Genomic DNA, 26279 nt, shown 5'->3' with positions numbered 1-26279 from the left:
AAATTGTCACAGAATGATGGAAGGGCTTTTGAATACCTGTGCACCAATGTAAAGCCCAGCACATTCCATGCAATACAGGGAAGCTGGCAGATAAAATCCTCTTCAGAAATATGCAAGTAACCTTTAGTTATAAGCACACTGACATTGTAAAACCCAATTTAAAATTTCTCTAAACAGCAAGCTGATTCACTATTAGGTGAGAACATCTTTTGCTCACGGCCTACCACTGTATTATTTAACCTGTAGATCCCATGGTTTATGCCAATACTTTTAGATACACAAGGATTGAGCCATTCTGGTGATCAGGGGTTTCTAATCATCTTTGTACTGAACTGTGAGAAATCAAATTTCTTTTGTTTCTACTGTGACAGTCTCTACTGAAGTCTTTACTTGGGCTCTCTCTCTCTGAGCTGCTTCTCCTCAACTTGACCTGTCCTTTATTCTCATCACTTTCCGCTTCAGAGTCACTGAGCTCTAAATCCGGACAGTATCCATCATTGTCCTGGTAAGGAGCACTGCCCATTGGATATTCAAGTGTCTGCTTGCCCCACGAACGCTCTCTCATCGAAAGCCTTCTTGTAGGCTTTTCGCAGCATCTGAGATCTTCTGTGGTTCTCACTAAACTGTTGGTTGCCTCTTTGAAGGACCTGCTGAAGTGTTCTATCGTAGATTTTCTGAAGCTGCTCTGGCTAGCCAAATGTGCAGAGAGTACGGACTGCTGCTCATACGTTGTCTGGCTGGAGCTGTCCCGCTGAGATACATCACCAATCCTGCTCATTAAGCCATTAGATTTTGCAAGTTTAGAGTTCTGCTGCATCTTCCCATTCCCAATGGAAGACTGTCCATGCAGTGCAGCTTGAAGTGCTAAAGGTTTGCCAGACGACTGTCCGCGATGGAAGTCTGAGGAATGTGCCAAGCCAGACTCTTTTGCTTCATTCCTAGACTTGACAATCCCTCCAAGTAAACCATTACTTCTATTTTCATGTTGAAACCTTGAGTAGGGTTTCATATTTGAAACAAAAGGTTCCTTGGGAAATTGAATACCCTTTTTGCAGTAAACTGCAGTACTGTTGTCAGGAGAAAGGGGCTTGTTACCAGGCTTCAAATTATTTTTGCAGTCTCCTAAAGCTGATTTTGGCATCTTTAGCTTTAAGGTGATTCTAGGAGGTGGATAAAATAGCGTGTTCTCCACTGCATTTGTCAGAGAATGGCCTAGAACAAAAGGATACAAGAGAGGTGGAAAGAACAATAATGTATTTAGAAGAGACAAATCTCATTATACTAAGTTATACAACAAATTTATTATTGAACTTACTACGGCAACCTGCTTTATCATACTTTTGTAATGTATGAAATTCATACAAGCCTTTTCTATGTTTCCCTAAAGTTTATTCAATAACATTTAAAAACATTTTTAATCTGTTAGTGGATATTCTTAGCATGAACACCTTAAAGAGCAATATTCCTCAGAAGCCAAGGAATACAAGATTGTGACATAGTGACAGGAAAACGCTAGTAAGTTTGTGGCATTTGCTTATTCTAATCACTGTTGTCCAAGCAAAGGTTTTACAGACTGGTTCCAATGTAAACTGTATACTTGCACCATGACAAAAGGTTCACCATATAAACAATCTATTACCAACTCCTCACAGAAATGCTGTGCAGCATCCAACCCATTGGCTTTGCACACGGCACTAGAGAGGAAGAAATAAAATTAACATTCCTAAAATAAAGCGCTTCAAATTACTCCAGGAGATCCCACAGCATAACCAAGAACCAAAAACATTAGCAATTACTATCTCTATTATGCGCTGATTACCTGCGGAAATTTCTTGATTAATAAGCTGAACTTGCAGATTGAAAACCTCCTCATGTGCTTTGCTGTGAGATAGTTTTAACTTCTCTCTTCTGCTTACCATGTAGCAAAGATTCCGTACCTATTGAAGGAAAAAGAAAAAAAATGAAAAATCCCTGTACACTTAAAAGCCTGCAGATTTTTTGTTCACAGCTGCCGTTTAGGATAACGTGCAACTGCAAACCAAAGGATTGTTTAAAGCCTGTAGACTTAAAATTACCTCAGACCAGGTATTAGAAGTAGAAAAACAAACTCAAAGATGTGACCCTAAATACAAAAATAGCTACTATCAGACAAAAATGAAGAGTTCACGCTATAATGATCCGTCTCCTTCCATGTTCAGTGATGAAAGGTGCAGGAACATCATACACTGCTGAGAGGCAAACATCCCTTATGATCTCATTTCATTCCTTACACTATGTATTTAATTCTGCATACTTTGTCACCTTCTAGAGATTTCCTTTCCATCTATGTTTTTAGTTCCATCTCTACTATTCACCTCCAAAACATTCTTCCAAGGGCTTGAAAAGTTCTGGAGGAAAAGGTTATTCGGTTTAAACTCTGTGGTGGTTATGATTTTATAGGGCTAGATCAGTGGTTATGATGTTATAGTGTTATATCAGGGTGTGGTGGATTTCTAAAGCTGCAACTGCACAATTAGGGCAAAACAACTAGAAGAATCTCGCCAGACCCTGCACTATTATCTCCCCCTCGAAGAAAGATTAGGATCTTGTGGCAATGTCTCAATACCCGAGTATGTCAAGTGGCCAATTCACTGATGACTGTAGCACTGGCTAATCCAATGTCTTATTAGTGGTGTTATAGACATGGAGACAGCCATTGGTGACTTGAGGAACACACTACAAAGGGTGCTCTTGTGATCAACGGGAAGCAACACACAGGTTAGGATAACAAGCATGTGCAAGCCTCATCTGCCCACAGCATCTTCCCAAACGGAGTTTGTGATTGGGTATGCTACAGAAATTCGACCACCAGAATGCATCTTCAGCTCCCCGTATTAGTGGTGGCACTTGGGGCAACATCAAGACATCTCCTTCCTGCTATCTACTACTTAGCTTCTTTGCAATCATCTTTTCCCCATCAGTCTCCAGCATATTTACCCTTTTTCCTTCTACATTTCCGAACTGCATGTTTGTCTTCACCATGTATTTTTTTATTTGGAGGTATTATAAGTACACAAGAACAGTTTAGCATGCAGATTTTACCCTTTCTAGATCCTGCCTCAAGTGCATGAACATCCTCATTCGAGTATGAATACTATCTTCTTTTGGCTGAACCAAGCCGTTTTCTTCATCCTCCTTGGGAGGAAATAATGGTTTGTTAAAGTTGCTTTTCCGTTTTAATTTCCAATAATTATAGATCAGGTCCACAGTGAATTTTGGAAGGCCTAGCTCCGCTGCAACGTCTTCTATTCTCACTAGTGAGTAGAACTCCTCCTCCAGCTCTCGAAGTTTCTGAGCCCGCAAACTGGTTTTCTCGCTTTCAGTTTGCTTCTGGTCCACTGTGCTCTTGGGGTGGTCATCTGACTCAGGCAACAAGCTTTGCTTGGTTTTGCTATGCTTTAGGCAGTATGACTTGAACTTGACCTCATCGCCATCGTCCAGGATGGTTTTCATCTCTAGACTATGCTCAAAGGCACATGTGACATGAAAGGCAGTGATGCAGCTCTTCACAGAGCACTGTGGAGGGAAAGGAGCAAGTCAGTCAGAAAACCAGGCAATGAAAACGTAAAAGCTTCACAGAACTTCTTTTATTAAATGCGTATAAATTTTTTATTAGGGATATTCAAAAGATGCTGCTTCAACTTAAAGGTAGTAGTTCAAAAGTTAAAAGTCCAAATGGTAACTACTGAGCAAAAAATCAAGCCATTCTGTTTCATTTAAGCTTCTTAGAAGATGCGGCCTGTAAATTAAGGTATAGCGTGTTATCCAAATGTTCCAAGCCTTGTAGCTACTGAAGACAAGAAGGCACTGCTAGTAGTTCCTATATTAAACACAAATTATTCAAACAAAGAAATTTCCAATATGAAGCCCAGGACTAGCAAGCAAGTTGCTCCAACGGGCAAAACTTATTAGGTTAGTAAATATCAACCAACCTCTAAACCATCCACTAGTAGAACAGGTAAAGGCCTTGTTTATTGTTGTTACAGCCAATGGCCAGCACAGAATTACAAAACAGTGCAGGTAGGTAAAGGCCTTTTAGCTCCATGGCAGACAGTTTTATAATACTACCACTTTCAAATACCTAGCATTTATGTAGAGCTTTAGAGTATTCAAAATGTTTCATATAGATTATTTCATGAATCTTCACACAAAAAAACCCCTGTAAAGTCAGTCCCTATAATTCCACACTGCAGACAAAATAGCGGCCTGTTAAAGCCACCTCTTCGTTCATAGCTGAAAGAAGACTGACACTTCCTTGCGATTGAATGGGCTGTGCTGACATTATCTGCTAACAAAATAAATAACTAATAAAAACTGAAGTAAAAAGAAACTTACAAATTCACAACAAAAAATTCAAGATTTCATATATTGTGGTGAATGCCCTGGTAACATCTAGATTAAATTTCTGCAATGTGCTCTACGTGGGGCTATCCTTGAAGGCTGTCTAGAAGATTCTGTTAACTGGATGTTAACTGGTGTGGGACCATTTTACTCTAGTCTGGTTCCATCTGTACTGGCTCCCAATTTGCTTCTGGGCCCAATTCAAGGCGCTGATATTGACCTTTAAAGCCCTGTATGGCTTTGGGTCAGCACAGTTTAAGGAACCTACTCATCCACTCTAGTCATCTTTGGAGGCCTTGCTTGGGGAGCCCCTGCCATCGAACGCTAGATGGGTGGCAACCTGAGAAAAGGTCTTCTTGGTCGTGGGGCCAAAACTTTGGAACTCCTTTCCCAGGGAGATTTGTCAGTGTCCCTCTACAGTTGTCTTCTGTAACCATGAAAACTTTTTTTGTTTTGTTTGGGCATACCCGCATCAACTTGCTGGCCCACCTCTCTGGTTTTGGTATTATGTGCGCTAATATGTTTTTACTGAATTGTTTTAGTGTTGGAACGGTTAATATGTTTTTTTATGTTCACTGCCTTGGGGACCTTATTTGAGTAGAAAGGCAGAACACAAATAAAATGGGGGGGGGGAGATAATATATATATATATTTATTTTGTGGTGACTTTCACAGTTGAGCACCAGAACAGCTTGGGAATGCTTTACAGGCAATTAGGTAAGGTCTCAAAATATTTCATTATTGGAGATAAAAATGTTCTCCACACTTTCAGTGTATCTCTGAAAGAAACAGTTTAGCTTTGACTCATATTTCTTTGAAGCAAGCATGGAGACATCTGAGCCAGCATCAGTCTTCTAACACGCTGGTGTTCAAACTCAAATCAGTTCTTCTCAGGCCTGTATACTACTGCTAGAGGTCTGCCTGTTGACATCTGGAAGCCTTCCATGAAGAACACAATCATTTTTAGTCAGTTTCTACTGATAAATACTGCTCATTAGCAAATTACTACTGGAAGAGCAGAAGCTACCACCACTGACTTCCACTCAGTGCACTACAAAACTAAAGCAGTCAATGTGAAGTATTTAAGCAAGCATGTCTTTTCTACTCTATGGCCTTAAAGATCGCAACACAGAGCTGGTACATACCTGAATACAAGCACCAGTTTTCAGTTTGCATAAGCTGCAGACTAAAGCCCATCTGCTTGGTGGAATGTGAGACACTTTTGTAATTGGTTCCATCCTCTCTGGGCAAGCAATGCTCACCTGCAAACAAAATATCGTATAAATTACTTGTGCTGACACTGCCAGAAAGAGCTACTGAACCCCCTGAATTCTGCAACTCATAAAGCTGGCAAGCAGATATGAGGATGGAAAACTTGGTCACTTACTGTGAATTTCCCTTTTTGATAGTTCTAGGGTGGGGCATTTGTTTGCATCACAAATGGCTCTTTGCCAGTCACTTATGTGCATAAGAAGAAATGCTCAACACACACACACAAAGGTTGTCAAGAATCTTTGCTCTACTCAAAGGAAATAACTGTTCACTTGTTAACCATCACAAATACTTCTTGACCAACCGCGACAGTCACTTGCTTACACTCTTGGGCGTCACTCTGTTTTCCAGGCTCTAATCTGGAGAGTGGGTAGAACAATCTGACCTTCTCACGAATGACCAGGTTCTATAATCAAGTTGCTTTTTTCCCTTCTAAGTGAATGAATTTTAATGAAAATTTGGTATGGAAATTCAGTGCTAGATAAAGTTGCTTCATAGCCAAATCTGGGCCCCCAACTGGCCTCCATATATTGTCTACCGTTAAGTAATGATATGTAATGATATGTAAGTAATGATATGTACGGAATTAAAAGTTGGCCATACCTCCGGAATCCAGAGAGCACAGCTGACATGTGCCCACTTGGTGCCCGTCCTGGTAGCTTTCATGGCCCCACCTCTTTTCGGACACAGAAGACACTGCGGGTGTATTCCAAGGACACAAGTCCGGCACAGCCAGCTCCCTTCAGGAACTTTTAGAATTCCGTAACATGCCTGATAACAAAAACAAAAGTGGTGTTTCGTGTGTTTGTAAGCCAGACATATCAATACTGACCACAGTATATTTCTAAACTCTGCACATTAAAGGCATTTCTAGCTCGTCTGAAACAGGAACGGAAAATTCTTTTTGACAGCTCAGTGCAAGAGGCTGAGAATCTGTGTGCTACGCTAGTCAGAATAGAATGTCCTGGGTTCAAATCCCATTTGGCCACTAGCATCAGTGAGTGATCTTGGCCAGACACTGTATGCCACTTGAACCTACTTCAGAGTGGCTGTGAGAATAAAATGGAGGAGGGCAGACCATGTGTAGCTCCCTGAGCTCTGTGGAAGGAAGGCAGTAAACATGATGGATGGAGCTCTGGTAACGAAACCATGAGCCGGCTCTGAGATTGTGCTCTGTCCTCCAGTGCTGAAGCATATAATTTTTTTTTATTTAACTTCATTTAGAGTCTGCCTTTCCCCACAGTTGGGGCCCAAAGCTGCTTACATTAATCTCGTGTCCTCTGTTTTATCTTCACAACAACCCAGTGAGATAGGCTAGGCTGAGAGTATGTGACTGGCCCAAGGTCACCCAGCAACCTTCCATAGCAGGCTGGAGATTCAAACCTGGGTCTCTCAGAGATCCTAGTCCTACACTCTAACCACCAGTAATAACGAATGGTATACGAAAGTGACATGAAGTTATTAATTTCTTGTTTACATGTTTTTATTTAAACATTTATGAGAAAAGTTGCGCATTAGTTTATTTTGTGACATCTAGTACTAATACAGACAGTCTGACTTAGAAAAGTACTCTTCTAGCATTACAGGACCATTCTAAAAGAAGTAAAATAGTTCTGAAGTATTCCAGATTAGTCCAGCAGAGTTCACTTTTGCCTAGGTTGACAATCTTAACAAATTAGGATTCACTCCCCCAGTACTCTTTGTTCCCCACTGCCATGCGCTTACCGATACTGCACTGTCATTTACCAGAACCACTCACAAACTTTTAAAATCTCATTCCTCTCTGCTCCATTTCCTCCTACTATAGGAAACTTAAACAAAAAAACAACCATCTTCTGTATACTACACTTATTAGCCTTAAAAAAAATCTTCGTTGACATGTCTTAACCAGAATTTAAACACCTTCATTACTGTGAAAAAAACATCTTGGGAGTTAAGCTACTGGGATCAATAGGAAAATACTTTAAACAGCTCTAATATAGTCTAGTTTAAATGCATGTGTGCATATTCAATGTGCTAAAAACTGGTGTAACATTCTTCTGGAACAGGGCCTTATACTTCCACAATAACATCAGTTTCACCAAGCAAGCTTTGCTGGTATATTAGAGTTCAGATTTCTAAAAATAAAAATATGTCTACCTATCAAGTTTGAACATGCTGGTTTATAAACAACTAGACTAGTCAGTGATGGAAACAACAGCTCTCTCCATAGCATCTGTATTTTTAAAAGAAAATCTATATATAGTCTTTCCTGCCTTCTAAGGTTTTCCAGACTTCTGCAACTTTATTTTAATGGGCAAAGGAACACCAGAGAAAAAATCTTTGTGCAAACTGAAATTATACATCAAGGGGTAAAATCCTTAATCTTCATTTCAGATGTCAAACTCCTTTCTAATACATTCTTTTTATAAAAAGCAAATACCGATATAGTACAGCATTCTAATTACCCGTATAATCAGTATTTTTAAAGCTCTGCTAGCACTAACCTGATGCACACATATGTTGCATTTGTCACAAAACACCATGTCATTCCCTTCTTCACTATCAGGAGATCGGCACACATCGCAGATTACATCTTCATCATATTCTATACCCAGCCCTTCCTCTGTCTCAATAGCATGGTTCATGTTCTCATGGCAATGACGTTCCAGGACTTCCACCATTTTTTCCATTGTGTTCTCATCAAGCTGCCCACACCCTGCAAGAGAATTAAAAGTAACATTTTACTTAACACATTCAAGGAATGCATGTAACTGCGTTAGTCTCTCATAGAAACCAAGCTCAACCCATTACCCCATATGCAAATTTTGAAGAAAAAACATTCTGTTTTGTTTTATATTTCCTGCCCTGCCCCAATTCACTTGTATTAAGCTTAATGAAATTTCATTTTCCATTTTAAGGATTTCATGTTTTTAATGCTATTTTTAATTTTGCACCACAGCCTACATTACAGTTTGACAAAATATAACTACATCTCTCAGTCATCATATGGCAGTGATGGCAAACTTTTTAGAGACCGAATGCCCAAACTGCAACCCAAAACCCACTTATTTATCGCCAAGTGCCAATACGGAAATTTAACCTGAATACTGAGGTTTTAGTTCAGAAAAACAACTCACACATTCACATATTTTGCGTTAGAAGAAAAACACAATAACAGAGCTTTCAATGATACAAACAACTATTTATTGAAAGGTAAAAGTTTGCATTTGGCATGCATCTCTCCAGGACTCGTCCTCTGCTCAACCACCGGACATTATTGTACATAAGTAAACAATTATACTGTGCCTGAATCTCCTCAAGAAGTGCTTGAAACTGTCAACAATTCAGAGCACGAGCCATGATGTAATTCACCATTTTTGTGACATCTTTGAGGACATCGTCAAATTTTTTGAACAATTAATGTGATTTTTGCTGTTGTGTGCATGCTGATAATTTGTCTACCCTTGGCTCATACTTTGTAAGTTTGAGAGCAACACATGCAGCACTCAGGTCATCTGTTAGCCTGTTTCTGGTGTCAGATTTGATATAATTCAAAGCTGAAAACAGCTGCTCACAAGCATAAGATGATCCAAACAAAGTAAGGAAAGCAATCCCAAATGTTTTCATTGGCTTAAAATTATTTGGCAGAGAATTGCACACTTTAAGGATTTCATTTTCAGAACTAACTGTGCTGTCCTTTGGCATCCCTTCTATCTTCTCAAGTGTTTCATAGAATTTATTTTTCCAGATAGAGCTTTCTTGAACTTCTATTAGCTTCATTTCCAGATTTTCTAAATCTAAACAGTGTAGGCAGGAAAGATCAAGTTCTTCAAATTTGGCTTTTTCTAGAGAAGTAAGAAAACACAGGGTTGTCTCCATCTTACAAAACTGTAAAAATCTGTTACTAAAATTCACCTTTGCAGCTGCTACAATGCTAGAAAATTCCTTGTAGATTTCCTGATGGCTTGTAGGATTGTCTGCAAATGTTGTAGAATTTTCTAAATGCTTTTTTAGACAAACTGAAGACGGGTGGGCCCCCCGACAAAGAACTGAGCTGCCCCGCAGCTCAGCTGAGAGGGGGGGCGTGGCAAGGTGCTTGGCCACAGCCTCCTGGTCCAAACTGAAGACGGGCGGGGCCCTGAGGGGGAGGGGCTTGCCTCGGGTGCAAGGAGAGGGAGGGCGCCAGCGCAGGCTTGGGGAGCATGGGCTTGGGGAGAAGGAGCACCGCCCTCAGCGCCCTCACCACGGCAACACGGCACAGTCCTAGGCAGACGCGACGGGTCCGCGCGTGCCCACAGAGAGGGCTCGGCGTGCCGGCTGTGGCATGTGTGCCATAGGTTCGCCAACACGGCCATATGGGATGCTGCACAAGGAGAATTTCAGCATTTCATATCTAAATTACACACAAACCAAATTTTTGAGAGCAAAAGTAGGTTCTAGTTCAATGGAATATTAATAACATCTTGAATAATACTTGCAAGTGCCTAACTACACAACACTGCAGTTCTGTGATGAACCCCAAATTATTTTTTTGTCCCTTAAAAGCCCCTTCTGGGTGTGAATCAGGATCATGACACGGGGGGGGGGGGGAGACACACGACACTCAGCTCTCCCAATATTGCTTTGATAAAAAAATGACATATTTACAGTCTGTTTTTAGAGTTTGTAAGAGGAAAAAACAAGGCATAATATGGGTACCTGTATTTTTCCCCTACTGTGGATTAAAGCAGCTGGAGAGAGGGGCAGTTCCTTCTGAACAAAGGTGCAGGAGGATGGGTTAATCCCCCCTTTCCAGCACCAAAACCCAGATCCTTATCAGGGAGGGGATCCCATGGTTTTTCCATCCATCCCATAAAATCCCCCACTTCATGTAGTCTGTAAAAACAACATTTATTCAAAGAAGGTGATCGACTAGAATCAGACTGATACAACACTACATGACTAATGGCAGCACCACCTCCAGTCAAATGTCTCAGTGAATGCCACAAACAACCCTCTTCCCATTTAGATTAGCAAATTAAGTCTATAAATGTAAAGTTGAAAAGGACCTGCCACAGCAAGACAATAATAATCTCTTGCTAGGCTCTTTGGGGATCAAGACTGTCTTCTACAGTTTACTAGTGTCATAATGATAGAACACACTCTTCTGTATTACTCTCTCTTATGAAGCAGCAGAGTGCAAGCCTGCTAAATGCCCATTTGGTCAGGCCAATAAGATTATCAGCAGATTAAACTCAAGTAGAAGCACACACCAACCCCTTACTGATTGATGTTTCTCTATATATCCTGCTGTTCTTAAGCCTCAGTATAAAATAAAGCAAAATGCATTTGCAAACAATTAAACCACAAGTCAATTTCAATGCACACTCCTGTCTTAAAGTCTTGAGGCTTTATTTTAAAAAATGTATTTATATTCATGGAATGATGGGATGTACATCATTTGAAGCATGAAAATACAGTCTAAAATACACCAACAACTAAAACCAGCCTGTAAATACTTTAAAAATTTAGACTTCAAATAGCCAGTACCGGCTTCAAGAACAATTAGCTGCAGTTAGACGTGAGCCGGTAACTGGTGTGCAAGGCTTGATAAACACCATCTACATTCAGTTATGACCATATGGGATGGACAAGGTACGTCCTGCCTCTCCCTAAGAGTAACCAATGAGAGATGAAAAGTTAGGAGAGAGTTGAAAAATGGCAGTCAAGAATAGCAGTTGGGAGTTGTCAGCTGGGGAGTTGAGAGGGAAAAAGAAAATGTCTGACTGAGTGAAGTTGTGCAGAAGAGCTGCTTAGAGCAGGCTGAAAACAGTCAATTTATAACCAAAGGATCCCCGTTGAAGGAACAGGACCAATGGAAGCAAAATTTTCAGTGTTATGCTTTCTTCAGTGTTAGGTTACTAGCATAAATAAAAATTAACTTCTTGTTCTGGTTAACCCTATGGGCTAAGGGAAACACACACAATTTAATATCTTGGTGTGTGTGTATATAAATAGATGGGTATAGATATAAGGATATGAATAAATGGTGGCAGAGTGTGAATAGAACCGAGTTTAAGCCCTAACCCCAATAACTCTGTGCGAGTGAGGGCTTGTTATTAAAGGGGGCCGGGCTACCTTGTCTGTGGATGTCTCTGTGAGTGACAGACAGGACCTGAGGTGTGAAATGCTCATGGCTCTCTGTATATTTAAAAGAGACAAGGGTGACGAGAGTGATGTCCTGACCTACATGTGACCCATAACCTGAGAGAGGTTTAAGAGGGTGATAGACACTCTGTGTGAGTGGAAAGGGGCGTCACGCCATCTGTTTCACACTCGTTCAAATGAAGAGTCAACACTGAACCATTTCCACTGCAATTCTCAGCATTCTCACCCATTTCGGCAAGCTCTTCATTTACTTCCTGAAGCCAGAAAATATCCATGTCATCCAAGTCATAACGGCACATTGATTCTGCCAGTTCCAGAATGTTGATGTAACCTGGCTCGGAGGGCTCTTGGCTTGAACAACGAATGTACTTCCTGGGCCGTGTGTACAGTACTTCTTTTACTTTTTCTGCTACAACTCTAAATGAGATTAATATTAAAGTCAGGTGCCACCTCTTTGCTTAAGGAACACTTCCACAAGTTGGAAAACTAGACATTATACGCCCCTAATTCACATCAACCGTCTGGGTAATAGTTCAATGCAAGCTCAAGCAAAATTGACAAGATGTATGTTGCTTGTATCTCTATAGCAGAAATAAAGCACAATTAAAGCCAGCTTGGTATAGTGGTGAAAATGTCAGACTAAGATCTGGGAGACACAGGTGTGAATCCTCACTTTGCTGAGTTATGAAAGTCTAAGTTGAAAGGTAGCCTAAAATCCTTTTAAAAAACTATATGAGATTATACAGAAAAATTAAGTTACTGCTATACTGTCATTTAGAACTTTGCTTCCTTACAAGAATATCATTAATCGCAACAGTTTTGCAACATTAAATCAAATCAAAATGCACACACCAACTACTTTGAATGTACATTCATTCTGCCTTCAGTCTAAAACTATGACTTCTCAATATAGTAGTTCAGTTACAAATATGATCACTAAAAATATGAATACTAAACAGGCTTTAAAACTTGGTTATAGCCATAACAGGCTGTCAAGATATTTTGGATGGCTATAATCTGCACTGCTTACAGCAAATTATGTTATACAACAGGAATGGGAACACTACAATGAACATTTAGTGTTTGGTGAAACGGCAAGGGGTGACCTGCAGGAGAGTTAAATTTGATTTGAACAACAGCAACAGTTAAGCATGCATATAATGCTTTCAGTATTCAAAGGGTGTTATACACATTATATTCCTAAAATCTTTAAATCAGCCCTATATGGTAGGCCAGTATTATTATTGCCATATATATTGTGTGTGTTGGGGGGTGATGAGAAGCTTGCCCAAAGACCTAGCGAGACTGTAGCAGAAGTGATATTGAACCAGGAACTTTCCAAATTGCAGCTCATTCTTTTAGCCACTGTATTATTCTGATTCAAACAGCTGTGCCATTACATATTTGCCCAATATCACAACCACTGCACACTGAACAAGGAAAAACAAGGCTACAAACTATGTGATGGAAGCTACAGCTGGCTCTGCCCACATGTGTTAGCCATGATGGGATAATCTAATATTAATATTTTATTTCTAGGTTCTTGTATTTTATCACCAATAACTGAAGAAGCATCAGCGTTGGTTTTTATACCCCGATTTTGTCTACCTTTAAGGAGTCTCAAACAGGCTTACAATCATCTTCCCTTCCTCTCCCCACACCAGACACCTTGTGAGGTAGGTGAGGCTGAGAGAGTTCTGAGAAAACTGTGACTAGCCCAAGGTCACCCAGCAGACTTCAAGTGGAGGAGTGGGGAAACAAACCAGATTCTCCAGATTAGAGTCTGCCGCTCTTAACCACTACACTACACTGGCTCTCAGTATATGAGGCCATAAGATGCTAAAGTGGCTGCCGTCTGGCATTCCCCATATACCTGGATCCAGCTTACCTCCTTCAATTACCAACTACTATTGCCAGGATCAGAGGGAGAGAAGGCAACAGCATGCCTATTATATTAGGTGCTGTGGAACTCAGCCAGGATGGTGCTGCTGCAGTCGTTTTGTTTGTGGCTTCCTAGAGGCACCTGGTTGGCCACTGTGCAAACAGACTGCTGGACTTGATGGGCCTTGGTCTGATCCAGCAGGGCCTTTCTTATGTTCTTATGGCGCCCTGCAACTGTATCCAGACTGCGTTCAGAATTTCTTCATTGCATTTTAATTAGTATTTGTATTAGATTCTGCGCCTTTGACTACATTCGGATCCCATTTTAGGATGGGAAGTAGGATTACGTACTATTGTTCAATAACTCAAGGCTTACAGAAATCCACAGTTAATATGAACCAAAATTGTGATGCTATATTGGGATGGAAGCATGCAAATTAAGTTTCTGTGCAATCCAATCCATATATGTTTAGAAAGATTACCTTAAAGAAGGTTGAGGAATGGTATCTGGACTGGCTGGGACCTGCACACCCTTTTCCCATTCTTGTTTCCATGTGTCAGCAAAGAGGTAATATTCATCTGGATTAATATGATGAGAATCTGGAAGTTTCATGGCACTAATGAGGTCTTTTCTAAACACCTGCAGATGAAAGACAGAAATGATGCTGAGTAGATTTGAATAACAAAACATTTGAAGCCTTAATTATTTTGCTTCTTTAATAATAAAACCAAATAGTACACCACAGACTGCAGTTTATTCATTTAGTCTATGCTAAACAGTTATCAGAACAACATTGATCAACCCATCTTTGGTTCCACCAAGTTGAAAGGCTGGAAATGTATTGGTCTTATTTGGTACCTGACTTTTTCATAAAAATTCTGAGAGAACATGCCTTAGAAATGCAGGTTAAAGAACTGCAAAAGCTGTATAATACAAGAAGGCCAACTTACTTTCTTTTGCTCTTCTCACTGTGCATTGAAAGAATCACATGGACTGCTAGTCCCATATTCATTCGAACATGGGATTTTCCCTAACTTTGGGATACAGAAGCATGAGATAATTCCAGGGTTGGGGAGTTTCAGAGTTCAAATAACTGCAGTTCAGCCATTTCTTCTAAGCACGTCACCAAGGTACAAGGAGAAAACATGAATGAAAGCCCTGTTTGAAGTTTAACTGCAATCTCTGAGGTGGGGAGCAATATTCAAGTAGGCAATCTATTAAAAAATAGTGTTCTCTCTTGCAGCTGTTCTAGAGACCATATGGGAAACATTCTCTAAATCCTGACAATCTGCAAGGTAGCAACTCAAGAGTTAAACTCTACATAGCATGAAGAAAGTAAAGGGTTATTCTCCTTTAATTGCTTTAGGGAATCAGGTTCAACATTTCAATGAAGAAAAAGGACTGCCAATATCAGAAGAAAAACTAATCTCAAAGGAGCGTGCATTTTAACAGGACAGCTTAAAAGGAAACGTGACACCTACCCATCAATTTCCGTGGTACTGTCATCTGCATGTCCCATGCTGATACAAGTAACTCTAATCACATTAGGCTTTGAGCAAACATACCTTAATTTCTGTGGTAGCTAGTCAATGCACATTAATTTTCTAGACTTCCCAAATATTTTTTATTTTGCTCCTCCTCCAAGGAGCTCATAACAACATGGTGCAGTAGTTAGAATGTCGGACTAGGATCTTGGCTTGAATCCCCACTCTGCTGTAGAAGTGTGCTGAGTGACCTTGGGCCAATCACACACTCTCAGCCTAACCTACCTTTCAGGGTTATTATGAGGGTAAAATGATGTCGGGAAGAACATTGTAAGCTACTTTGGGTCCCACTGAAGAGAAAAGTGGGAAATGTAATAAACACACGTCTTCCCTCATTTTGTGATCAGTGACCTTTAAAACAAGAGTAGGTTTTTGAATCTGAGTCATCTCAGTCATAGGTCAATGCTCTAACTGCTGCAACACTAGCTGAAATTAAAGAGGGCTACACAAATAGTTGTTTTTGACAACTGCCCAAAGAAGAATCTCAACATTAGCTAAGTTTTGTTCACTGTCCAACAACGAAAACCAGTACCCAGAACCATAATGAATCCACTTAAGATATTCTTGACATATTTCATCAAAACCAGGGTTGTACTATTTTATGTTAAAACACTTCAAATGTGATTAATACTTTCAGTGGGGAGAAAAACGTAGGATGCTTGCTGCCTGGGCCTGTTAACTTGGGAATACGTTGCACTGTATTCAGTAAGACTGCATGGAAGAGCACTTCGGTGATATTTTAGTTTTGTCATCACACTTTTAAACAACGGCAACAAACACTCATTTATTATAATGACTGGAAGTATTAAAGAGGCAGACAAATTATTTCAATCATTCAAATAAGTGACTTAAACAACTAAATTATATATCCTTATCTTAACAAAATGGGTTGGAACCTACTATCTGTCAACAGCAAGCGCTAATAGCCACAGGTCCTCCCAAGCTCTCCCTTCCCCCCAGCAGCCATTTCTGACCCTGAGATAGTTGATTTCCAGGGTTGCAGGACTTGTGTGAAGTAATAGCCATTTTTATTTATTTTATTTTGCTTGTTTGTTTATATGCTGCCCATTCCTGGCTAGGCCAAGCTCTGAGCAGCTTACAACAGAAACGTAGGTTGGGAGGATGTAGTGGGAGAGGGAAGTGAACAAAATCATTCCTCCCTCCCCTGCCTCACAGGGCTGCCAGCCCTCCCACTGTGGAAGGAGGTCTTCTGATAGCAGCCCTCATTGCCCACCACCACTCAGGAGAAATTAAAAACACACAAACACACACACACACACACACTGCCGACATGTATACTGTGATGTCACTTCTGGGGAATACCCAGAAATGATATAGGGTAGCTCTAGGAATTGCCAGAAATGTTATGGCTTTACCACAGCGCTTCTGGTGAATCCTAGAGCTACCCAACACCGCTTCCAGGTTTTTCCCTATAAGTGACATTGTGGCACACACACTGCTCCCTGGCCTGGATGTGAACTACCTCACCACCCACATGGTCCTTTTATTTTACTACATCAGGTCCATTGGTGGGTTATGCAGGTTGGGGGTAACATGGAAAACCCATAAAACAAAAAAACGTAAGTTTATTTAGCTGGTAAACATGACCTGTAATGCCATCTCACTCTAGTCTGATAAGTGATAGTTACCAGAGCTGAGAGGGATATGATACTTAATGGTTACAAGTTTTGTTCATCAGACTTAAAGACAATAAATAGACTGCTTTAACAATTCACTGTTTTTATGGAGAAACAGCATCCAACCCCTGCCTGTCAAAAACATACACTATACTCCCTACTGGACTCACTGTCTAGCTGGGATACCTCTTACCCCTTTTCCCTCCAAACCCCAGCTTCCCTTTTTGTCCACTGGTTGTTGACAGTTCAGCTCCTCAGGGTTTTTTTTTTTTCTTCTCACTTCAGCATTCCTTTCAGTCTTTCAAATCCAATTGTTTCATGCTGAACGGGAAGAAAAGAGGGTGGAATCTTCCTTGTCTTTCTCATTTCACTAGTTACAAACTGGAGGAAATAAATCATAGGATTCCCCCCCCCCAGTTTTACCCTAGATTTCCCACTGGGGGGGGGTGAATAACTCTGAGAACTTTTTATATGATACATTTTGAATGAGAAAAATCATGCCTCAAAAAGCATTTCATTCATTCTAACAGAAAATATTTCATAGGGTTTTTTTTAGCACTCTTCAAAATGTCCCAGTTTTCCATTGGAAAAAAACTGAAAACAAAAGGCCTTGGGGGAGAAAATTCTGTCCAATTTTTTCCAGGCCTTCACAACTCTGGGTGGAAGGGGTTATTGCAATCACCAATCTGATATGGAACTAACAAGTAACGCAAGAGATGTTATGGAGAGTAACTGTGAAACTGAGGTACCCCAGTGACTTCCAGGGAAGAGAGGTAAATTCTGTTGAAATAGATGTGGACAACCATATCTACAACATATCATGCATAGTTCTTGGATGTGTTAAAATTAGTGTGTCAATTGTTTTTGGTGCCTTTGTTCTTTAAACAATGCAAAGTATTATTCAAATTAAACTAACTGCCACATATAGTTTTGAATTTGACTATATTACTGAAACCACTTGATTTAAGTTTTCTTTCTTAGTCAAATATTTCAGTTCCACTATGTGTTGCTACTGTAACATAAAATTAACATGAAATACTTTTAAAATTTGTCCGCTAAATGTATGTCAAAATAAACATGATAAATCAGACCATGCTCTTTTTAAGGCATTGGATAATTTTCCGGAAAGTTTCCCGATTCTAGTTTTTCTAGAAAACCCACGTTACTGGGCAAATGCACAACATTACTTACCTCAGCGGGTTTCTTTTGCTCATTTGCTGGAGTTTTTGATTTACTCCTGTACTTGGAACAAGAAGAAAAAGAAGTGGAGGGACCTATATGCACAGCAACAACAAAAAAGACAAAAAATCAAAAACCCACTGCAACACATTCTAATCTTTCAAAAGTTACAGGGTTAGAAAAGCCCATGGTGACTATGCGGCTGGGAACGCACAAAGAAGTGTAGCTGCCATATTAAAATATCTTAGGACCAAAGGTGGTCACTACATTCCGGCTGCCCTTAAACTGTTTGAAGACAAGTCGATTGCACAGCTTCTCTATGGTACACAACTAGGACCTTGTGCCAATATATCATCACTAGAACGCGTGCAATCCAAGTTCCTGAGATCAGCCTTGCAAGTCCCAAAATATGTTTCTAATGCTACTTTATGCCTTGAAACAGGCTTCACACGAGTTGAGGCCAGAGTATTGATGGCCGCAATTAACATCTGGCTTAAGCTATCCTGCCAACCACGAGGCCTTGCTCCCTTAATTATAAAGGATGACTTTCAATCGTCATGGAAACGAGCGTGTCGGACAAAATGTCAACATTAGGCTTTACACCGCAGGTACTAACTCACATGGGCTATGATCAGGCTAAGGCAACAATTAAACAACGTATAATTGACACAGAGCGTCAAACAGATCTAGCCAAAACATCAAATTTCATTATTAGCGAATCCTGCAGGTACCTTCCTACTCCCATGGATTATCTAACCAAACTTGAAATTCCAAAACATCGAAGAGCTTTCACCTTGGCCAGATGCCAAGCTCTCCCCTCAGCCATCCAGGAAGGCCGCTACAGGAAGATGCCATACGAGGAGAGAAAATGCCCCTGTGGTTCTGGATACATAGAAACCTTTAAACATGTTCTTCTCCACTGCCAATATTATACAGCTATCAGAGAAAGGTTCATCCTACCATTAATTCATAAATTTTCCAGCCATATGGGACAACTACATATTCCATCTCTGCTACAAGATGTAAACTCTGATACAACATATTCAGTTGCTAGATTCTGTGCAGTGGCAATTGATTTACGACGGAGGAGGGTCTGTGCTACTCAGCAGTCTTGAAAATGAAGGGATACAGTTTAATTATATGTGCTCCCCTTTCTCGCCAAGTGGTTTATCTATATCAGTGGTTCCCAACCCTGGGGGTCCACGGACCCCTGGTTGGGAACCAGTGATCTATATTAACAAATGAACCAGCATGTTTTATTCAGATGTGTATTTTAGACGTATGTAAATTGGTATCTTACCTGTTTTACCTGTGCTGGTCATTGACCGTAATAAAGAATTGTATTGTATTGTAAAGTTACAGGGAACCAAGTACTAGACTAATCTATTCACAGTGCAACCTAAAGATTTAGCCTGTAGGTGTGGCCATATTTTGCTTCGGTTTGTTTTGCCGGGATGACAACTACTTCAGCCTCCAGTTTGTTTATACATCTCTTCAGATGTTTAAACCTTAGAACTGAAAGGCAAATTAAAGTTCTTGATCCTCCTGTTTTTCATGCCAGGAAAAACTGACCACACAAACAAACGCATGGGCACAGAAAAACAGAACTGAACACATGTACAAAAATTAACAGTATTGTGCTACAACATGCACAAACTTCACTTTTGCTTGACATACAACCGAAGCTTGTCATGTGACAGGATACGGAAACAGCGTAGTAACTTTATTTTGACAGTTGAGTGCTTGGTTTGGAAGAAAACACTTGGTATACATAAATCACATATGTACACCATCACATGTATACATCACATGTATACACCATCACCAAATCCTTCCACATCCCTTCTTCTTGAAGGCAAAGTCAGGTGGGGGTTGCTGGTTGTTTTTTTAAGCAACAATTCTGAAGTACATTCTGCAGCAACTCAAGCACTACAAATTAAGGTCAGAGCCACACACTATGCTATAAATGCGGCACAATACATTCCAAAGCATCTGTGTGCCTTTTATAGGACTCAACGTATTCATGGCTGCCTTCACTAGCTGTTGAGAAAGACTCTTCAGAACAATCCCCAAACTCTCAGCAAGCATAAAGATACTACTGCCTTGCCTTCCAAGCAGAAATTCCCTTTTAAGTCAGCAACTTCACTTTTACTTTACCAACTACAGAGGGAGGAAGAAAAAAACAACGATGCTACTAAGTTCTTCTGATTAGTTTTTTCCCCTCTCTGTTTTAGTTGCTTTTCCTTGCTCTCAGCTGGCTGTCTGGCTGCAGAAGTGAGATGCTGCTGGCAGACTGAGCAGCAGCAAGTCTCTCACTGCCAGGAGTACGGGGAAAAGAGACACTGAAGGAGACACTTCTGCTGTGGGTACCCGTAGTGGCTGTCAGAACCTTATGAAGACACACACAGTCTTTAATACACATTGGTATCTAATTCAGATGATTTCACATGCACAGAAGCATCTTTAGCAGTCATGAAAATGTCAGTGGGGAATCTTCTGCTCCGATACCTGGCTTCTGTTGACAAAATATTTTATTTAGTAGTCAGTCTATGTTTTTAAAAAGCTGCAAACCACAACCATAAAAGTATAGTAGACCCTTGCCATTTGCAGAGGATCTTTTCCAGTGATCAATGTAAATGGCGACCTGCAAAGAGCGAAACCACCATACTTGTACAATGTAATGATGTAACCATTATAATGTGATGGGAGAAAATGAGCTAGGGAGAATACAGTACTACCAATAAAGTGCTATCTAGTGTTTTATTTCTGTTCATCATGTATTCCCTGTTTCCGTATGTGTCACTTGGGGGCATCGTAACATCACGTGGTTGAGCCACAGACTGTAAATAAGTGAAATTGCAAGTCATGCAAAGACAAACGATGAAGGTTTACTGTAAATGTTAGTCAGCAGTGTCAGCTTAAAAACAAAGATCACAAAAATATTTGCCTGTATTTCTCTCAAGTTTGAATTCTATCAACAGTGTCTTGTAGCTTTAAATTCCAAGAAAAACCCATTCTTAAAACTATATTGAACAATCACATTCTTCTTCTTTCTGAAATTAGGTTTCTTAATTTGAAATTAAGGGAGACTGCAGCCAAGGAATCAGAAGGAGATTGAGACTGCGAAGGGCAGCCATGAAGGAGCTAGAAAATATTTTGAGGTGTAAGGATGTGTCACTGGCCACCAAGACTAGATTAATTCATGCCATTTTATTCCCTATTACTATGTATGAGTGTGAAAGCTGGACAGTGAAGAAAGCTGATAGGAAGAAAATAGATTCCTTTGAAATGTGGTGTTGGAGGAGAGTGTTACGGATTCCGTGGACTGCCAAAAAAACAAATCAGTGGGATCAAATCAAGCCTGAACTGACCCTAGAAGCTAAAATGACTAAACTGAGGCTATCGTATTTTGGTCACGTCATGAGATGACAAGAGTCACTGGAAAAGACAGTCATGCTAGGAAAAGTTAAGGGCAGCAGGAAAAGAGGAAGACCCAACAAGAAATGGATTGACTCAAGAAAGGAAGCCACAGCCTTCAATTTGCAAGATCTGAGCAAGGCTGTCAAAGATAGAACATTTTGGAGGCCTTTCATTCATACGGTCGCCATGAGTTGGAAGCGACGTAACGGCACTTAACACACACACACAATTTGACAGCGGTGGGGTGGGTTTTTGTTTTTTTGTTTTTTAGGCAGTGGTGGATTGTTTCTGAGAACAGGGGAAATGAAATCAAACAAGAAGTGTCTTTTGTAAAACCATAAAAAGAGGTAAAACAGTTTGCCCTCAGACCACAGAAGGAAACCACAAGAGGGGATGATAGATCAAAGGAAGTCTAGATCATACCACTTACTTTCATTGTCTGAACTGTCACTGCTGCTTAAATGCCTGTGGCGTTTCATCCTGACGCATCCTAGAGAGGAGGAGAGGAAAAAGAAATGGTTGGTGAAATTCACCCACCAAGGCAACACAAACATACACTGTGAATCTTGCTTCCCTTGGAATATTTTCACACACATTCACACAGGGGTGCTTTTTTCACAAAACAGCTCTCAAAAATACATTGCCAGATCACAAAATTAAACAAACCATAGTGAGTGACCAGCCAAACAGAACAGCAAGGGTCAAATTCAGTGCCTTCATATTAAACTGCTTTATGTTTAGTATCAAGTCACTTTAAAATTTAGAAGCACAGTCAACCCGCCATTACATTAGCGAGGAGAAGGCTTCATGATATTAAAGAGAGGAAGGGGGTGGCAGAACATTTCATCTGCAACAGGAGTTGCTATGGTAGCAGTTGCTAAATGGGAAAAAAAGTTTCTCATTTCCACAGCACTTTACATGTACAAAGTATTTCACACATTCTCAAACTATTAGTTCTCACAACCACTATGATGACCTTTTGATGTTTTTAATTACTATATTTATAGTCTGCCTTTGTCACTGAGACTTAAAACAGATTACACAGTATAGGTTCATGCAATCAACAGCACAAGACATCTAATTTCCAATGTACTAGGACTAGGACTACAAAAGTCTGAAACTAGCACAGAATGTTAGACATGACACAAAATGCTGATACAATGAAGAAAAGTGGAATTATGTTGGTAGAAAATAATACAGTTAACAGCAGGATAATGTATACAGTCAGATAATAGATCTTCTACACAGTCCCTTTCCCTCTTAAAAGAACAGTGCCTTCCTGAACCATTCTGTTACGGTATTACCTTTATAGAAATGCCCTCCTGAACAGTTGGGTTTTATACAGGTTGCAAAATGACAGAAGCGTGGAGGCCTTCCTGACTTCTTCAAGCAGGCCAGTCCACAAGGTGGGGGCCACAACACAGAATGCACATTGTTGATGTGCCCCTTTTCAGGGTGGCATCAGCAGAAGGCCCTGAACAGATGAACAGAACTGTCATGGCGGAGCGCAGGAGAGGCAGTCCTTCAGATGTGAGGGGCCAAGGCCATGTAGGGCTTTTTTCATGATAGCCAATACCTCAAGCTGAACCCAGTAACTGATGGGCAGCCAATGGAGTGACTGCAGAATAAGTGTAATATGCATGCTCTACCTAACTCCTGATAATAAGCGAACTGTGGCACCCTGTACCAACTGCAATCTCGGAGCTGACTTCAAGGGCAGACCTATGTAGAGAGCATTACAACCATCTAGTCTTGATGTTAGCGCAACATGGATCCAGATGACCAGACTGGCCAAGTCAAGGTAGGGGGCCATGTTCCAGGTTGGATGGAAGAAAACATTTTTTTGCAGCTGCGTTAACTTGTTTTTCCAGTGGAAATGCTGGGATCTGTATAACCCCTAGGCTCTTAACCAAGGCAACTGAACCCTATCAAAGGAGGGAAGTACAATGTCCCTTCAAGATCGCCATCTTCACAACCATCGTTATCCCTCTCCTGCCAGGGTTCAGTTTCACCAAATCTAACACAGATCAACCATACAAAGTATAGCTAAACAACAGACGGTATTATACAATAACATTTACAAACACATACAAAAAGTCCTATTTCTTAAACATAAAGACAAAAAGTCACAATATTCCAAGGTTTCCAAAAAATTCCAACAGATACCAATTCAAGGTGTTTTTTTCTTCTTCTTTCAGGTGTGGATTCCAGGTAAGTATTACTCAGTCCCAAAGCAGGGGATCAAAAGTAAAGAGGAAGACAGCCATTTCAGTTCTTCATCAGTTCCACTTCACCCACCTTATATCCCTTCTCTTATTTCATATTAAAGAATCCATATCCAAGAATCCTTCATAAGGGTCCTTCCTAGGATACCAACAATTTTATTTCTTAACAGTCTTCCAGCAGGTTCCTTCACAGGATACCATTCAAGCTGTTCACTCAGGGTACCTGCTTGGCCCTGAGTTCATGACATGGTACTGTTATAATGTTTAAAGATCCCACCACCACACAGGCCGGACTAGTCACGTGAGTCTTTACCACACAAGAACATAGCTGGAATCAGGGGTGACAATCAGTGGTAAAGATCCTATGCTACTTCTGTAAGTCTAAAATAATATTGGCTTGCCCAAGGCCACTAAATGTGTGTTAATATATAAAATAGTTCAATTAAAAATGTATAATTTTAAATGCGGTTTTAATGTTGAAATGTTTTAATACTTTGATGTTCACTGCCTTGGGACACTATTTGGGTGGGAAAGGGGCACAGATATGTTTTAAGGACTTCCAGTTGGAGCAGCAGGTCAGGAGGTCGTGGGAAATCGCTGCTCCAAATTGCATCCGTTTCTTGGACCCTGATTGGAGGATCATGGCCAGGAGGGGCACAGATTTTTACCTAAGCCCCCTCCCTCCTGTCAGAGGGCCTGGCGTGCTGGCAGCCTTTGATACAGATGTATCAGGCATGGCAGTACCAGAATGGAGGACCATTGACTTGTCCGGTTAGACCAGCCTCCACCATTTGCGTGCATGTTTGTTTGTATCTCCGTGTGCCTGTTAGTGTGTCTGAAGGGAATGAAAAGAGCTGAATAGAACACCTAAAACCACCTAAATTACCATCTATTGGAGAGCTGTTCCAAAGAGGAGAAAGGTCGGGGCTCTGACCGAAAATGGCCACAGAACTGGATTAATTCACTGGGGAAAGTAAGGCCTGGGGACTTTCTTTGATTTATTGAAACCTGTAGACTGCAAATAAAAGGGGAGAAGGGCTGGGGGCATTCTAAACTTCTGGAGGAGGAAAGTAGAAGGGAAAAATGACTGTAAGGATCCCCGCAGGTTGCCGTCTGTGCGGCAGAGAAAACAAAACTAACTTTGAAGAGGGAAGAACACTTTAAATAACAATCAAATTTGTAGTTAGGATTTTTAAAAGCACATAGATTTCTGTACTATTGCTAAGTTTCTTGTATTTGACAGATGGTTTTATTTTTTAAAAATGCACTCAAGTTGGCAGTTCTTTATTGTTGTTCTACATGTTCTACACCTTAGGGACATTTAATCCCCTCAAATTTGGGGGATTGTTATGAACTATGTACTTCCGGGACCATTACTTAAGAGTCCATAATGCTGTTGTGTTCCCTTTAGAGATCATAGTCACATTCAGCCAGCTTTTGATAAATGGCACAGTGCTCCCCAGCGAGTCACTACAGGTTTAATAGCTGAAGCCCAACTACTCTCTGCTCCCAAACTTATTGGAGAGTAAATTAAAAACGTAATTAAGTTATTCCAACACATTTTATATTTTCAAAAAAGAGAAGAATGTTAAAAAGGTAGCCTATTTGTCAATTTTAAAAACCCATCTCCTCTTAGAATATGACACCACTTGTACAAGATCACCGCTAGTTCAACATGGACCTTAACTCTAAATGCAGAAGCAGTTCTTTGAATATTTGCGAGGGATGTACTTTCTGAATTTAATTTCTGGCACTTTACGGACACATCACAGTTGGAAACTGGCTTTCCCTTTTACACGCTTAACAAAGCATGTAGCAGTAAGAAATGTTCCTCTTTCTTGGATTTAGTTCTGAAGCATTCTACCAAATGCCTTTGAAATCAAGGTGTAGTTAGTTCTTCTACTGCAGGTGCTCTTGGAAAATATTGGTTGATGCCAATATGATGAAATTGATAGTCTTTCTTATAACTCTCACAGCCCCACCTACCTCACAGGCTGTCTCTTGTGGGGAGGGGAAGGGAAGGTGATTAAGCCGGTTTGATTCTTCCTCGGTAGAGAAAGTTGGCATATAAAAACCAACTCTTCTTCTTCTTTCACAGCCAAGAAAGCTAGGGAGCATAAACTCGCTTGAGATTGTATACTGCTTGCAAAAACTCAGCTAGTTGAGAAGGAAGCAGACACTGCCTCCCCCCACCCTGGTCTCTGGCAATGTACAGAATTTAGCAGAAACTTGGTACAAGTTACTTCTGGTACTATAAGAACAAAAAATGATGTTTTGTGCAGCCTAAAGTGAACACCGCACCTACAATGGCCCACCCTCGGCATCTTATGGATCCAGATGGCTTTCAGTCTCTGTGATTCCTTGGCTGGAGCTTGGTGCTGAGATATCCGAGGAGACAGAGTTGCTTCCTAGCACCTTTTTCTGTGTCTAGACTCAAGCTTATTGGTTTACCAAAGAAATGGGGGAGTTGAAGAAAACACAATGACATGAGCCACAGTGGTGACTGAGCATGCCACACAGTTCTTTTGAAGAGCTACAAGACAGTGGTGACAGTGGTAAAGAACAAAAAAGCCTTTTCCTCCCTACTACCATCATGCCAGCTGAATCACGT

At 40.5% G+C, this 26279-nt stretch overlaps 1 protein-coding gene across 1 annotated transcript; it reads right to left on the bottom strand.

Annotated features, from left to right (window-relative positions):
- Positions 1 to 212: 212 nt before the first annotated feature.
- JADE3 (jade family PHD finger 3) lies at positions 213 to 21946 on the bottom strand. Its single transcript, XM_056861957.1, has 10 exons — positions 21874 to 21946; positions 18036 to 18118; positions 14145 to 14302; positions 12008 to 12198; positions 8139 to 8350; positions 6256 to 6423; positions 5526 to 5642; positions 3082 to 3555; positions 1820 to 1937; positions 213 to 1212 (listed from the first exon to the last, which is right to left on the bottom strand). The coding sequence occupies exons 1-10, from the start codon at positions 21920 to 21922 to the stop codon at positions 317 to 319; spliced, it is 2466 nt and encodes an 821-aa protein (XP_056717935.1). The 5' UTR covers positions 21923 to 21946; the 3' UTR covers positions 213 to 316.
- Between the last annotated feature and the right edge of the window lie 4333 nt (positions 21947 to 26279).

Source organism: Euleptes europaea, chromosome 16 (genome assembly GCF_029931775.1).
Source record: "Euleptes europaea isolate rEulEur1 chromosome 16, rEulEur1.hap1, whole genome shotgun sequence".
NCBI lineage: Eukaryota > Metazoa > Chordata > Lepidosauria > Squamata > Sphaerodactylidae > Euleptes > Euleptes europaea.
This window is presented reverse-complemented; position numbering and strand designations above follow the sequence as displayed.

Excerpts from the sequence above, each read along its gene's own strand:
- JADE3 (XM_056861957.1), bottom strand. The coding sequence starts at position 21,922 with ATGAAACGCCACAGGCATTTAAGCAGCAGTGACAGTTCAGACAATGAA. Across the intron at positions 8,351-12,007 it reads TGAAGAGCTTGCCGAAATGG|GGTGTGGGCAGCTTGATGAG; the intron begins GTGAGAATGCTG and ends ATTCTCTTGCAG. Across the intron at positions 3,556-5,525 it reads AAACTGGTGCTTGTATTCAG|TGCTCTGTGAAGAGCTGCAT; the intron begins GTATGTACCAGC and ends TTCCCTCCACAG.